Source organism: Amphiura filiformis, chromosome 16 (genome assembly GCF_039555335.1).
Source record: "Amphiura filiformis chromosome 16, Afil_fr2py, whole genome shotgun sequence".
Classification (NCBI taxonomy): Eukaryota; Metazoa; Echinodermata; class Ophiuroidea; order Amphilepidida; family Amphiuridae; genus Amphiura; species Amphiura filiformis.
The window spans coordinates 9511001-9528488 of record NC_092643.1 but is presented as its reverse complement, the minus strand read 5'-3'; the positions used below and the strand labels follow the sequence as shown (position 1 = coordinate 9528488).

Here is a 17488-nt window from a genome sequence, read left to right as displayed (position 1 = left end):
CTTCATGGTCTTACACTAGGATCCACAACATGCTCATCTATAATTAATAAGGGCACAATTCTTTAACCCCAATGCATTTGTATAGTCATTGAATGACCTTTGAAAATTTGGATACAAAACTCATACTCTGAAACTTGAGGTCAAATTTGCACTATTGAGTATTTAATTGAGGTTATTGAACTATGTCATTAGGATGAGGCCATTGTGGTCCATAGTGTTAGATCTGGCAATCTCAATCAGTCAGCCAAATAGTTATTGACCGCTCATAACTTCATCAATCTCAAATTAATCAGTCTCTCAATCAACCAATCTACCAATCATTCATTCTATAATTCAATTACAAATTGCATTCCTTTATAATTCATATGCATGATAATCATTCATTAGTGACTGATTTTAATCAGTCACTTAAAAGCATCAATAATCTCAATAATCATTAATACTCTGGTTCTGATATGATTAGTCTTTGATCTAAAAATCTCTAAACAAAAAAGTAAGCAAGCAAAAATGAAAGAAATCATAATTTCACGATATAAGCTATAGAAGCCTGATCAATGGCAATATATAAATCAATCAACGAAAATAAAATAAATAAATGAATAATTAATGAACACACATTAATAATAAAACATAAATGATGATACATGAAATAAATGTAATTATAGGCCCGTATTAAATAATGAAAGAAAGAAAGAGAGAAGGAAAGAAAGAAAGAAGGAAAGAAAGAAAGAACTTGCTGAACTTTTTTTTTTTCAAGAAAAGGAAATAAAGTAAATAAATGAGTGAAACCCAAAGTTTTTATGAAGCGTGTGTCCTCCAATTCTATATTTTTCTTAAGGGCGTACTACACCCATATATTGGTTTGATTGGTATAAAAAAATATTTTTTCATTTATAGCGAGGCGATATATGCACGGATCATGTGAAATAAAAAAATTAAAAAAATAAATAAAAAGGTGTTTTTAAACCATTGTATAGTAAGTCATTTTAGCCCTATATATTTTTTGTTTACCGTATCCTGGTAACTCAGATGCGTGTTTCATAACAAACCATAATTTATTCTTTTCAACATGTTCAAGTAGGGTACATGAATAGAATACATTAAATCCTTTGTTATACTCTCTATAGAAAATCTAGTGGTGCTTGCAAAATATATAACACTGAATAAATTAAATAAACACTTACACAATAGATGCATAGTCATTAGTCAATTTGATATTGATGTTGTTATTGATGTGTTGTTAGGAGAAGAAAAGGCTATTAGGTCACCGTATGTCAGGTTATAGGTCAATTGGTTCAGGTCAAATTTAAGCATCAATTTTGAATACACATGTGAGAGTCTGTGATACAAAATGTATCATAATGAGGAATAATTTTGATATTCTGTCTTTAACTGGATATATATCGAGAAGTGCAAGGTGGATATACTAATATACCTTGGGATGTAAATGGTGAGTACAATTTAGAATGCCTAGTTGAGATGGATTTCACAAATAAATATAAAATAGTTACCAAAATCACAAAAGCTAAGCTTACGGAAAACTACCCAATATGGTGGTATAGGTGACAAGAAATACAATTTTTTCAACATTGCTGTAGTATGGTTGTGGTAACCTGTTACCTATGGCTTAATTAAGTTTCAGTGAAATAATGTCGCAAGTTAAAAATACAAAATATAGCTCAACATTGAAAATAGAAGCATTTTAACCAGTTCCTTTTTGATAGTTGTGGAGCACCAAGTTCATGAAGTCATAAAAGAAATCAGGAACCACTTATTCCCATTTTACATATCAACTTTATTTCCCTAACGTGTTAGCAACACATATCCAAAATTTTAACGAAATCCGTTGATATTAAGCTTTCCAAAATGAAGTGAATTTAAATCATCAGTGATGTACCACCTTTTGGCTTCTACTTTTAAAAGCATGTACGCTACGTTGATACCGATGCCACCAATAAAACGAGAAGATTTGCCCCTTCATTTTGCATACCACTTTGTCCAATTTTTTTTGTAATTTCTTCACAAAATGCAAAAAATGCAAAAAAAATCAATGGGTGTAGTACCCCTTAAACATGTTAAACGAATAGGTCAACTATCCCAATTAATAGAGGTTGCGCATATGACGTATCATACCGTAAATATGGCGGTATACTCAAATCCATTCAACAAAAGCATGATTGCAATCTACCGAGACAGTTCGTCTCACACACATAACAAATGCACTACGATCAAATAGGTTTATGACAACATTTGATTGAATGGACTGCACTGCAATCAATAATTTCAAGCACAACCTCTATACAAAAATAGTAAGGAATCGAGGTTAACCAGGACAATATTAAATCATGGAATAATTGATAGGAAGAGGCACTCCCTAATTAGCATGAGGCCGCATTCTTATTTAAATTAGCCATTGTGTTATAAATTCATATTCATGTTTACCAGTAGCACTTTACACCACCAGGTAGGGTAAGCCATGAATAATTTAGTGTTGTAAAGTCAAATAAGCTTCATTCTTTCCAGTCTTGAACAAAATAGTAGGCGGAGGCGGGAATCGATCTCAGTACCTCTCGGTTGAAAGGCACAGCGTACGACCACTACGCCAAGTAACTATCTGCTGTGAGACGTGTGATTTTAATCCTTGATATTGCTCAATGGAATAAATCGTGAAATTAAATCAATAATAAAAGAGTTTTATTTTGGGCTCAAATTGGAGACAGCTCTACTAGAGAAAAGGGAAAATATTTGTCTTTGCTCTAAAGAAAATATTTAAGTTAGAAAATAATCAAATAAATTTAAATAAATATTTTGAAACAGAATGTTCTGCCTCTATTGGAAAAAAATATATTACAATAACTTGTGTGTACTATAATTTATTATTTATTTATTATTACTTACTTACTTACTTACTTACTTACTTACTTACTTACTTACTTACTTACTTACTTACTTACTTACTTACTTACTTACTTACTTACTTACTTAATTAATTAATTAATTAATTAATTAATTAATTATTATTATTTAATCACTAACATTTATACTCACTTCATCACTCACTCACTTAAAATTAATCTCATTCTGATGACAAAACAACCCAATTAATTATATCATGAAAAATATTATTTAAATTATTACAATTTTGTATATTTGACCAAATATTTTTATAATTGTCCAAGAAAGATTAATTTGATTGTAGGTGCATGCAGTAGAAAATAGTCTAAAGACAATATATGCAAAGTTTAAGGCCTTTTATGGTGGGTATACTTTTGGAGCTACATTTTATTTCAGGTCGAAATATGGTGAAAAAATGAAATGTGTAAAAAACGCGTTTGAAAATTAAAAAAAACGTTGTTTTTAAATTTTTTTATCCGATTTGCATAACTTTTGAAAGTTTGTTTATTATTATCAAAAGTGCATTATGTTAATGTGTCTAATAATGAAAAACACATTGATATAATGATGATTTTTTGATTTCTCTTGACACCTGTCTCACTTTAATTTCAAAATGGCAATTTATTGCTCGCATTTATTTCAGAAAAATTAATGCATCCACCAATGCCAAGAAATCTACCGTCACCACTGTCTATTTTACCATAATGACAGATTCAGTAATCATCCATCTTACAAAATAATATTGTGTGAAATAATATATGGTCAATAAATCAATCAACCAATCAACTCCCTCCTCTCAATTACTCTTGCATTCATTCATTTACCTGTTATACCTTCACACTTTATTCCAACAATCAATCATCAATCAATCAATCAATCAATCAATCAATCAATCAATTCATCAATCAATCAACCCATACATCAACATATCAATCAGTCAATCTGTCAGTCATTTAGTCTCACGTCATCACAAGTCATAAAATTAAAATTGATCGACAACTTGATTGGTCGATCAGTTCATTGTTTCATTGTTTGATGGTTTGATAAGTCTATTGATCGAAATTGACTATTATATAATTATTAATATTGTTATTGTTTGATTGATTGATAACTTGAAGAATTGATACATCAATTAATTCGTTGAGCCGTTGCAAGTGAGTACGTGAAATGTTTAAGAGCTGAGTTACTTCAATAGGCCTAAATTAAATAAATAAATAAACAAGCAAATAAATAAATTAATAAATGAATGAATGAATGAATGAATGAATGAATGAATGAATGAATGAATGAATTAATGAATGAATGAATGAATTAATTAATTAATTAATTAATTTATTTATTAATTTATTAATTTATTAATTTATTAATTTATTAATTTATTAATTTATTAATTTATTAATTAATTTATTAATTTATTAATTTATTAAGTAATTAATTCATACATTCATTCATTAATTAACTAACTAATTATTAGATGAATAAATAAAAGTTGTGCAAGAAAAATCAATGCAATAGATGTCCCATTTCGTTTACGGCTATCTATCTGTATATTTGTTTTGTTTTCATAAAATTGCTGTAGGCCTATTTCTCTTTTGAAATCATTAGGGGCTGTGCAATAGTTATGATCCCTGGGGGAGGGTAAAATTGGGGGGGACAAGCAATTTTTGGCCAGCCGAGAGGGGGGAAAGCGATTTTGGCACACATCCATGGGGTGCGTTTTAAATAAAACGCTCTAAAAGGCTTCGAAAAACAGTACGGAAACGCTTTAATATGCAAATTTTCCTGCTCGTCGCGCTCGCAACATAATAAGCCATACCGCATGATACCCGCAAATCATTGCCATGTGCAAGAGGGGGGGCTAAGAATTTTAGCGGACCGAGAGGGGGTGCAAGCGATTTTTGGCAGGCTGAGAGGGGGAACGATATTTGGCGGGCCATTCGGACATTTTACCCCCGGTAACGTACTGTTATCCTAAGCCTTTTTAGAGCATTTTATTTAATAGGCGTAGGCCTACCATGAATAGGGCCTATGTGCAACCCTCCCCCCGGCTCAGAATTATTACACAACAGCCCTTGATAATCTCCGGGGATAATCTCCAAAATCATTCAATCATTCTTTTGATAGACCTAAACTCTTCTAGTAGTAAATACTATGAGTAGGCCTATACGTATTCAGCAAGTGACATATGTATATACAACTACAAGTGCTAAACGCCGTGCATCAGTGTGTCACTTCATTAATATTACTAACCGGCTCACACGCTGTAGTGTATAAATCAAAATTCAAAACACTCGGGTGATTACATAATCCGTGGCCTCAGCTCAATTGAGGGCGTTTCAATTTATTACGTTATTTGGGAAATGCACAAGATCAAATAGAACGGCGAGTAATGATTATTTACTTGTTTTTAAAAACAAACTGCTTAGGGCGGTAATACAACGTGTACGTCCGATAACTATAGATTGAATGATATTTATCATCACACGAGGAAACAAAAACAAACGAGGTCAGTGGAGGTCAGTGGTCTCAGCTCTCAGAGGGGCGCACTTTCAAGCTTGGTACTCGCATTGAACAGACAAAGTTCGCAAACTGAATGGCGGCTTTATTTGTCAACCGTAATTAACATAATCAAGGGGTCGAACATGCTAATATCCATAACCGATCGATAACTGGACTCATTTTCTACCAAGCAAACCAGCGGGATTTGTCATAGGTTTGCGTGCGTAATAGAATAACCGTGAATTTAGTGTCACCCCCGTGATTAAATGTAGTGATGACAAAAGGAATTGATTGTGTGCAACCTACAGGTCAGTGAACTGAGGGTAAGAAGAAAACCGAGTATTATAACAGGATTAACACATGCAACTGAAGAGGGTTAATAATCAATTTTGTTACGCAATACTGGTGTCAATTCCAAGCTGGAAGCTAGTGTTCTGGTAGCAGGTAGGCAAGCCACACCTACTGACAGCTATTGATGATATTTAGTCAATCGGATTGGCTGAATATCACTAGTAGCTGTCAGTAGGATAAGGATAATGAACTGAGTGCAATGCATTCGTCAAGATAATCGCACGCGCCGTGGAGTTATTGCATTTAGCTTGAGAGCCGATAGTCTCGAAAGCTAAATGCAATAACTCCATGGCAAGTGCAATTATCTTGACGAATGCATTTGCACGAGTACATTATCCGTCATACACTTTGAGTGTAGGCCTATTAAAACAATAGGCAATATTAATTGCTGCATTCATTATATTAGTTTTAATATTAGGAAAATATCTTACATTTTAAAAACACCGTCAGGACATTGACCAGCTACGTAGCATTTAACTGGTAAAGAAAATCAATCCCTGTAATCAATGGTATCGATTGCGCCATACGTCATACTTAGGTAACTTATTCACGCATGGTTTAATTGACTTGACTTTATGTTGTGATCATTTAATATCGTGGTTTCGAACACAGAGAGCACTGAACCAGTTGGAAACGATCGATTTAGATGTCAGACTAGTACTACGGTGAATATCAACTGGACTTTATAGCTCTATAATTTGAACTACTTATATTAAAACACACGACATTGGGATTTAACAATTTGTTCAGTATTATCATAGGCCTTCAAACACATGTGTTTGAAGGCCTATGGTATTATAAAACATGATCATGATATTATGCGCTAGTGTGTGTTTCCCGGGCCCGGCTATGTTATTTTAGATATAGGCCTACATGTATTTCATTTGTAAAATGCTGAATATTTTGCAATGGTGTCATCTTGTATAATTATGATCCACCTGTTTTGGCCCTTTTTAATTAATAGAAGCTCGATTATTCTCATTTGATGTTTGATTTATTTGAGGTCATTAATCATAATTTATGACAATGATATTTGCAAGGGTGCAACTCTACTAGTCTTATTACAAGACTGCCCTATCCCAACCCTAAACCCTAATCCTAAACTCCGTAAATGAGGACTGGACTCAAGTCTAGCGAGATGCACCTTATTCGGTAATTGTACACTATTATAGAACACCATTTGTAACTATACCATTTTAACACCACAGAATGTATATTCGTACTTTTTTGTTGGTATATATATCGAACAGACAATTATATAGTTATGTGATCTCTGTGTCTAAAGCGCCACCTAACTCTACTTTATGGTTATGTGAAAGTAGTATTTCTAGTATTTGAGCGTGCACGTATTATCTAGAATCTATTGTTTAGCGTGCAGGTTTTAGATAATGCATTGTTTAGCGTGCAGGTTTATATAATTTGGGCTGTGAAGGGTAGTTCGCGAAAATAATGCACGGGAGAAGAATACATAACGATGAATAGAAACGGGCACTAGAAGTGTATGCGTGGTTAATCAGTTTGAGATTTCCCTCGACTTTCCAGGTCAGGATATGTCTAATCTAGAAGGACCCACGCCTGACGGCGTGGACTATCGTACTAAATGGAGCGTGGTCCTCCTTGAAGGACTATGTGAACCAGGCTCTACATTTTTTTTAAATAGAGCCTGGTAGTTAAAGCAGGTTTTGTATTAAATGTGTACAATTGACATTTATTTGAAATGACTCTTCAAGTAGCTCTTATAGCTGCTCTTAAAATGTCTCCTGGTTCACTAGATAATCTCAGGACCAGGAGCTGCTTAAGTTTTCCAAATGTGTGGCTCCGGCTCCAGATCTGCTTATTTTGAGGCTTGTCTCTGACTACATCAGTAGGCCTACATCAATGTGCCTTTTTCTCAGTAGGCCCATGTTCCAAATGAAGTCTTTCATTAATTTCATTCACATCGGGATTCACACATAATTCACGTTTGTGATATCATACATTTAGGCCTATACATAATACATATAGGCCTACATATAAACAACAAATTTAAACTACGTACATAATGTAGGCTTTAAAATATCTGAAGTTTAAAACAATCACAAACCACAGAATTATTTCCGAAATCACATAAATAGAACAAATAAATATTAAATATTTACAGAGAAAATTTTTGAATCCTCAGCTCGAACTGGCATGATGATGCTATCTACAAAATAATATTTATTTCAAAATAAGTTCAGTAATTGTCTTCACCATGATTTTATGATTATTTTATTAATAATTTTATATTTTTATAAATTATATACTAGTAATTCTTAAAATTGTATTCTGCAAAATTTGTATTCAACAAAATACTTGTATTTTAAAAATAGTTTTTACATATTCCAGTATATTTTTAATTAATTTTATTTATTTCTCATTAAAAAATGGACCAGCCCTACATCATGCATATCATCTCAGTTTTGTGTGTGGTCGGTCGTCAGAGCGAGTTGTGTATTATGTTGCATGTGACGTCACGATTTTCCTCCAAGGCGACTGCACACATACACAGTCGCACAGCACAGCACAGTGGCACACTGGCAATCAATTTAGCGAGGGGATGAGCCATCGGACCTCCGTATGTAAAAAATAGCCGTCTGCTGTTATGTGTAGGCCCCAGTTACCATCCATCATGACCGGGATCAATTAACGCATTTCTACCACCAAATCACCGAAGCTAACCCCCATTATGGAGCTCTGAGGAAACAGAGGACATTCTGGGCTACTTACCGGACGATTTGGATATACCTTGGATGATATAATTTGGCATTTTTCCAGGATATTTTCGGCTTCGTACTAGGAAAAAACCAAAGCAGCGGTAGTGCCCATCTCCCGTATTCTTTCCCGTGTGTGAACTGAGTAGTACGGACCGGCAAATCTAGCAAAAATGGCGGACTTGGAGGCTGTGCTCGCTGATGTGAGCTATTTAATGGCTATGGAGAAGAGTAAATCGACTCCAGCAGCCAGAGCAAGCAAAAAAATAATGCTACCGGACCCTAGGTTTGTATAATTTTGCGTCCGATTTGTGGAATTATTGTTGCGGAAGTCGGGCTCGCCGTTCGAACGCGACCCAGCCCCCTTCCTTTCACTGTTTCTATGCGGCGGATTATATACAGAAAAATATTTTTAAATGTTTATTACAACTGGATTTTAATATCGTCCTTGCCTTGATTTTGCATTTTTTCTCTTCTCTTTCTTTTCATGATATTGCATTCATCAGCGTACGAAGTGTTATGTACAAATATCTTCAAGAAAGGAACGAGATTGACTTCGACAAGATTTTCACTCAGAGACTAGGTAAGCACCGTACGCGCTATGTGCTGCAGCCAGCCATAGCTGTTGCATCTAATTAACATGTCATGATAAATGGGATAGATCTGCACTGACTGCTAGCTGTCATGTATTTGTTTGGAGGATGTAACTAGCTTGAAAAATGGTGGCTCTAGTAAAAATTATGAAAGTGGATATTAAATTGTGGTGTACGGGTAAATTAATTAATAGAAATGTTTTTTTCTTTGTGCATTCATTCATTACTCAATATTTATGTCAATATGTCAAAATGTCATGGGCATTTTTTATGTGCATTGCATTTCATTGCTGTTGTTGTTGTATTGTTTGTGTGTGACCCCACAGTCTTTTACAGTAAATGTTTGTATGCTTTAGGATATTGATAATGATATGTGTCCTAAACATGTACATTAATATTATTCATGTGCACATATTTTCACATAGGGTATAATCTTCTTCCACGGTAAACCAAACAGCTTCCGTGGTAAACCTTATAGCGCCATCACTTGATGAAAGTACGTTATTACTGGGCGTGAGTTAAAAGCTATCTGGGCTAGAACTATTTGCGACTGTAGGGGTGTGCTTGCCCACAGGTAAAAAAATACTGCGTGGCGGTTAGGCCTAATAGGCCCTACGGTCTAGTTTAGAACAGGGGGTGGAAAGGAGGGTAGGCCTAGGCTACTACGGGGATGTGCGACTGATTCGGGGTGCATTTTGGTTTATTGATGGCCCTCAATTCCATGAAAATTTGGTTTAAGAAAGATTGTTTTTATTTATTTTTGTTTTAAATTAATTTGTTTCCCAAATTTTTATCGGAAAGTACGTGTGCCAATTTCTTTATTGTTAACATGGCGTGCGATAATAAATAGGCCTATTAATATAATTTTTAAATGCTATTCAAGTTATTATTTTGTTTTTAATTGAAAATCTAAAATAGTATAAAATCGTATATGATGCCTTAAATCAAAGTTTAAAACGTTCTTCCAATATTAATAACTATTATTAAATAATTCCTAACATCTCGGACAACACGCCTCCCCAACACACACACCCTCGTGGCGAAAGTCTACCTTGCACATCGTGTACACGCGTGCGTGCACCATCCAGCATTGTCGCTAAAATACACTACCGTACCCTATTACGAGCAATGGAATAGCCCGTCAATCATGCACAGTGGTTGCTCCTGGAAGGAAGATTATACCCGATGTGATGCGGTTGCTCATGGAAGACAAGAAGGATTATACCCCTTTTCCATATTTTTGCACACCTGTACCCGGGACATTTAAGCTTTAATACCCCCCCAAAAAGAAAGAAGCCATGCTATACATGTGTCCATGACTGTTCAGTTGTGCTTGTGATGGATTACAAATATGGTGGCAGAGGTGGGATATCGAATGAATTACTTACTTTATAGTACTGTCAAGACCCGGGTGTCAAAATAGTCATGGAACTTGGAAGCTGGAAGGCAATAATTACTATCTCAAGATGTTTAACAGGGTTGACTTGTATCATACACAGTAGAGAGTTTTGATTGATAATGCTATTTTTGCACATGAATGTAGGGCTAAATAGTGGTAATTATTGTAATTGTCCGGGGGTAAGTGGGAGTATGTCTCGTATGAGATTTTGGTGGCAGGAGTGGGATTATTTCTCCAGTGGGATTATTTCTCCAGTCAATCGGGGGGTGGGGCTAAAATCCAGGATCTTCCGACTTCCATACATGTAGATGCTGGGCCCTGGATTTGGTGGCAGGAGTGGGATTCTTTCTGGTAGAAGTCCAAGGTAGAAGGTGACTGAGGGGGGCTTGTATGAATGTATAAATTTAGAGTACCGGTACCGTAATAGGAGTTAGCATTTTATAGATTTTAACAAAATGACCCCTAATTAGCTCGAAGTAACTTTGACCCCCAGTATTTTTTCTAGGACATGGGAGCACATGTATCAGACATATCAAATTACATTCTGAATAAAAGCACCTTTTCATGAAATTTGATATCTACATGCAGGGTTGTAGCTAGGATAGTTTTAGTGGTGGGCAGCATTTAATGAAAATCTTGCATATTTGGCAATTTTTTGCCAAAATTGACAAAATTCTTGACTAACTAATCTAATAAAATTGTGCAATTTTGGCCCCTGACTGAGTGGTGGGCTCCTGCACTAAAATTGCAGCTGAGTGGTGGGCTCCAAAACTGAGTGGTGGGCTCTGCCGCCCACCACCGCCCACCACTGCCCACTGTAGCTATATCCCTGTCTACACATATTAATTAACCGAAATGGCTGAAAATGCACCCCAAATCTGCCACACTCCCGTATCCTTATTTCCATTGAAAGAATCTCTCTCCCCCACACCCCAGTTTAGTGTCTGTGCTACAAAATGTACTTGTATTGTACATTTATTGTAAAGTTACAATGTATTGTATGTGAAATGTGATGTCAATCATGCTTCTTAATTTCATCAAAGCTACAATGTACAATGTATGTTTACATTTATGCATAAAAAGTTACATTTAAATGGGCCTGGATCTAGACTTTAAGTGAACCTTTGTCAAGGTTGTTGTCCATTCCTGTGCTGTGTTTGAAACACATCCGGTTGTCTACTATAAAATATGAAGCTAGTGTTGCCACTTCTTTATACCACTATGTTGCAGCATAATGAGAAAATGATTTATCCAGTGAAAGATTATGAAATTTACAATGTAGGGTCTAAAATGCAAAGCTGCAAGTTCTGGTATCGGTACTGTAATTTAACAACAATAACTTTCAAAATTTTGTTGAATTGCTAGAACTTGCAACTTGTATGCATGCATACTGTGCATTCACCAGCCTTGTTTACAAATATACTCTGAAAACCCATAGCAGGCTTATAGAAATAGATTGGAACTAAACAGGCAAAGGGTCAGAATTTCTGAAATTTTAAGCAAGTTAGAACTGTTTGTTTTAATAGTCTTTGGAGTTTTCTGGCTCCTTTCTGAAATTCTGATTGCTGTTGTTTAAAATGCATCTAACTACAAACACCGCCCTACATGTAAATAGCTTTTTGTGACAAAAAAGAGTTAATTACCAGTACGGTATTGCAAAAATTACTTGTCCTCCTGTTGTTGACTTGCCAGACCCAGACCCTCATTGATGTTTGAGCTTGCGTTTCAATTTCTACATGTACTTCCATATTTGTTCCAATAAGCGTCCATACCCCAATAAGTGCCCAGTCGCCCACCCAGGGTATTTTCAATTTGCTAAAGGGTACCATTAATGTTAAGTGACTGATAGACATTGATACAGTGAAATAGCTTGAGGAATTGAAGTCCTGTGTAAACTAGCTTGAAATACATTTACTGCATCAGAAAAGCTACTAGAACATCTCTGGACCCTATTATAACGTAGGTAAATTTGTCTGTAATAAATGGCCCTTACGAAAAAATTAGGTAAACCAGGTAAAAAATAAGCGTCCACCCTAAATGACTTTGTGAGTACGGTAACCATGAATCGCCAATAATCTGTGTCTGATCTTTTCTTGATTTACAGGGTTTCTACTTTTCAAAGATTTCTGCGAAAATGTATATGATAAGCCAGTACCACAACTCAAATTCTATGAAGAGGTAAGCACAGACTCAGTACAATGTATATGTTAAAGGACCCGATATACCGTACCGTATTTCCTCGAATAGTCGCCCGCCCTCAAATAAACGCCCCCATCACTTTTTTCAACCAAGATGTTTAAAAATGTCGATATTTCCATGCTATCTTGTGTAGTAAGCTTACCAAGTTGCCCACATAAATCGATAATCAGCGAAAATCTGATCAGAAGTCGTGTTTCTAGTTCATAGTTTGTCATTTCAGCATGATTTTTAAGCTTACCTATAAATGATTTTAATAGAAATTATCATTCTAAAATGACCTTTAATAACCCCCCCCCCGTTTGGAAAATGCAACACCCCAGGTGACGTTATTTGAGGAAATACGGTATTTGGAAAATTCATTAAAACTTGCGTAACATACAATGTTTTCTACAAGCATTCATGCAAAAAGAACATGTACGGTACATGTAGAGTTAAATGTTTCTTACAAATGTGACTAATTTCTTATGAAATTACTGTAAGTGTAAAGCATGATGATCTTGAAATATATTGATATCAAATTCAAATGAAAATCGGGATATTTCCGAAGATATAAAAAAGCTATTGAATTAGTCTTGACTGTGATAACATGTTTGAGACCAAGGAATTCAACAGTTTTTTGATGGTATCTTCGGAAACTTATACACCCTTTAATTTGGAACTCCTTATTTTAATTGATAATGAGAAAATCAGGTCTTTCATTTGATGTCAATGTGATGCGAAAGCAAAATCAGTCGGAACTCAGAAATATTGATTTTGAGATATATAGCCAAATAAAGGAAATATTTCCTTTTGTTTCCTGTTGTTTTGGAAACCCTTAATTGCCCATATCTTTGGAACTGTTTGTTCAATTTCATTCAATGGGGTTTTCTGAAAATTTATATTTCCGAGTTCCGACTGATTTTGCTTGATCATATTACATGATCATGATGATTATTTATCATTTAAAAAAACCCACTATACTTACCAGTATCACGCTGTATAAATGTCAGTAATTCCATCAGGAATTGGTCACATTTACAAGAAACATTTATGTGTTCTTTTTGTATTAAATGTTGGAGGGGAAGGGAAAGTTAGATAGATGACACCCGAAATCATGCGATTATCCAATCAGATTATGTGTCTACGTAATAGACCACTCCCACTGACTAAGAAAAATTGAATAATTTGCACCTTGACTAAACGAAATCTGACCGATTTTGTTTCCATTACAAGAAACTAAAAATAGCCTGTTTATGTCTTTTTTTTGCCTGCTGTAAAGTGTAAGATAGTTTTATGATCGCCATTTTATGAGAATAGCCATATGGCCCAAATCCTAGTCTTTGCTATAAATAATGTTATGGTTGTTACCAACCACAAGCCTGGAAAATGTGTTTTTCCTTGGAAATTGCATTTGGAGGAGATGTTTGCTTTCTCAAGAACTCTGAAAAAACATGCAAGAGATGGCTTCAACACATGACAGCCAGCACCCTAGCTGAGCAGACAACAGGGTATAAGCCAGGATTTGAAAGTAGGGCATCCAACTCAGTCTGGGGTTTTGGAAGAGCGCCGCCAACGACCGAAATCCGGCTAGTCACCAAACCAGGAAGTAAACAAGCTTAAAACAAAATGGCGCCCATCGAAGTCGTACTTGTGAAAATGTATAATATAAAAGTGCCTTTTTTTATCTAGACATTTACATATGTAAATAGAGGCTCCTAACAGTGGTTTGTTACCTTTTTATAGACATTAAGAGGCTCCTCCAGTGGTTTGTAACATTCAACATGATTATATATCGCAAAAGGTTTATTTTGTGGACGGCCTCATGGATGGCTTTAGCATTTTGTAGGCCATCCATTCTTGTGACAGGACGGCCGGACGGGTCTCTAGCTAAAGCTTTGACAGACAGTCAGGGGAGGTTTCTATTGTTCAATGGATAATTGGCCCCTTCCAGCCGTTGATGGTGTTTTGGGGCTCGCCTAACTCCAATCAGTCCAGGATTAGTGAAGCCAGGCTACACAATCATCCTCGCTCTCAGTTTTCCACTTTGCTAATTCCGGCCTGATTGGAGTTAGCCAAACCAAAATGCCAGCAACTGCTGGAAGGGGCTAATTATAAGAAAACTCCACTTGAGTACCTGATGTGAGGGTCGGGTCGGTCAGCTGTACATGTATAAGGGGCTGTGCAATAATTATGAGCCCCGGGGGGGGGGGGGGGAGAACGGCTCTCCAAATCGCTTCCCCCCCTCTCGGCCCGCCAAAAATCGGTTGCCCCCCCCCCTCTCGGCCCGCCAAAAATTCTTTGCCCCCCCTTGAACATGCCAAATTTTTTGGAGCCCAAATTGCCAACCTTAAATGGTCTAGATGTATGTTGCGAGCGCAGCGAGCAGGAAAATTTGCATATTTCCGTACTGTTTTCCTAAGCCTTTTAGAGCGTTTTATTAAAAGGCGCCCCATGAATGCATGCCAAAATTGCTTGCCCCCCCCAATTTTACCCTCCCCAGGGCTCATAATTATTGCACAGCCCCTAATGCTGGTTTCATACTACCCTGCCGCTTGCCAGCTGAGCGGCGTGCGCACGCCAGCATTGCAGACAAACAGACACAATAAAGGCTTGTCATTGGTTGAAACGCCCTGCCGCTTGCCGCAGCGGCAAGCGGCAGGAAAGTATGCTGGAGGCTTAAAGCTCCAGGAGTATACATTGTAGCAGTGCACAAGAGATCGGGTGCATCACCATAACACATACCGTACGATGAAAAAGCTGCACATTGCTGCGTTTTGTTAGAGTACTGTTATGTTTTAATGTTTTACGACAAGTTCTTGTGACAAATTTTCAGTATGATACCTCTGAAGACATTTCCCATATAGTAGAAACACAGTGAAGCGAAGGTTGGCTGTTGTACAGGATGTCCAACAAACTGTTAATATGGTCAAGGCACCCAGGTTTTTAGTTAAACTCCGATACACACCATAGAGTAATTATATATCTGGTAGATACATATTATTTTCAGCATCAGGAGAAACATGTTGGTTGTTAGGGAAGAAGAATTTGGGTTGGCTAGTAATGCTGGGCAACAAAAGTGGAGTGATACAGACTTATTAAACAAGCAAATTTATGATGGGACTGTGTAAGGTATCAATAATGTATATCATTCTCTTGTATTCAGTTTCAAATATTATCTGGTAACTAAGCAAGTAACCTGATATTAATACTGTAACCACTCGGGTATAAGCCCACCCCCCTACATGGCAGATTTCGCATCAAAAATGGGGGTGGGCTTATAACCGAGGAAGGGCTAGTGCTTGAATTTAAAAATAAGAACAATCGCCCTCATTTGTATACATTGTATGCCCAATGTACCAGTAATTTCTATCTTCTATGTCAATTTCTTAAAATTATAAGTGTGGAATGTTAATTATCAACTGATATTTTTTATATTTGTTCTTAAATATGAGAGCAAAGCATTATAAATATTGATTTGATTTAAGAACTTGGCCAAAATTTGGATTATACCTGAGTGCACCCTTGTTCCCAGAATGTTTTGAAAAATAGGGGGTGGGCATATAGTCGAAGGTGGGCTTATACCCGGGTGGTTATGGTACATGTATTGTATATGCCTTATAATGCCTACACTGAAACCTAATTAATGCTCCTCCCATAATAAGCGATCCCTTTTCGATGCACTTGTACATGTACAACTAAATTCCATCAAATGTCTGAATAAAATGACCTTTAAACCTTTCAGTTTAGGAGTATGATGATTTTGATTTCAGAAACACTGTATTTTGAAAGTTTATACCGTATTTAGTCAAATAGTCGCCCCCCCTCAAATAAACGCGCCCCACCACTTTTTTCAACCAACATGTTTCAAAAATGCTGATATTTCCATGCTATCTTGTGTAGTAAGCTTACCAAGTTGCCGGTTGATAATAGCGTCAATAATTGGCGAAAATCTGGATTGGAAACCCGGAAGTGAACCAGAAGTCAACTGCAACCAGCGAAATATGCAACTATGTTACTATCAAATACTATCAAATATCTCTATCTTTGATCTAGCGATAAATGGTGTACATGTAGTTATGGTTATTCCATTTTTCAGGATTTTATTCGCATTGTCAGATACATTGTACATGTATTTATTTGATAATTGTCATTTTTATAATTATATTTTGATTTGATGACCTATAAAAGATCTGGCCTACTGTACCATAAAATCATTCTATCTACTGTCTGTGTAATTTGAAACTGAAACAAAATAATGTGATTGTGATATAAGTTGGATGACTGGAGTTTTAAAATAAATGTATCATATTTTCCCTGGCTTATTTTTCATATATGGTCATTTTCACGGTAAAGGGTGTAACTTTGGATTTTAAACATTTTAATCCGTAGTGTTCTAATAAAGCCACAGAATTCCATGATTTTTGGCCACATAAGTCATCTAGTTAGCAGCTACCTTGGGTAGCATAATCAGCTTTGGGAGTTACTGCGTTCAGTTTTAGCAGGCTTAAATGTACTTAATATTGCCATTTTGAAAAACTATAAAAAACAGTAACATTTTTGTAAAACCCTGTTTTCTTCAGTTAGTTCATGGATAATTTTTCTTATCCTGAAAGTACAGTCATATGTTCAGTAAACACTGCCACATTAGATTTAATTGTGAACAGCCCTGTATTTTTGATAACCGGACTTCGATGTTTGTCGTTTCTGAGGCTTCGTTTTCCGTTAACAATTGTTAACAAACTTTGTGGGTGTAGCTTTGGTTCATAATTCTTGGTTATTTCTTCACTTCTTCTTGATTCATAACAGTTGTTATCTTAAGGGGGTACTACACCCCTGCAAAA

The 17488-nt window shown here is 35.9% G+C and overlaps 1 protein-coding gene across 6 annotated transcripts in view; it reads left to right on the top strand.

The window, feature by feature from the left end:
• Positions 1-8273: 8273 nt before the first annotated feature.
• Positions 8274-17488, top strand: part of LOC140135517 (G protein-coupled receptor kinase 3-like) — a 108254-nt gene continuing 99039 nt past the window's right edge. For all 6 annotated transcript variants that reach the window (XM_072157044.1, XM_072157041.1, XM_072157045.1 and 3 more), the window contains exons 1-3: positions 8274-8763; positions 8984-9060; positions 12574-12647. In XM_072157044.1, the coding sequence (XP_072013145.1) occupies positions 8651-8763; positions 8984-9060; positions 12574-12647 (264 nt within the window). In that variant the 5' untranslated portion in view covers positions 8274-8650. The remainder of the gene's footprint in view (positions 8764-8983; positions 9061-12573; positions 12648-17488) is intronic.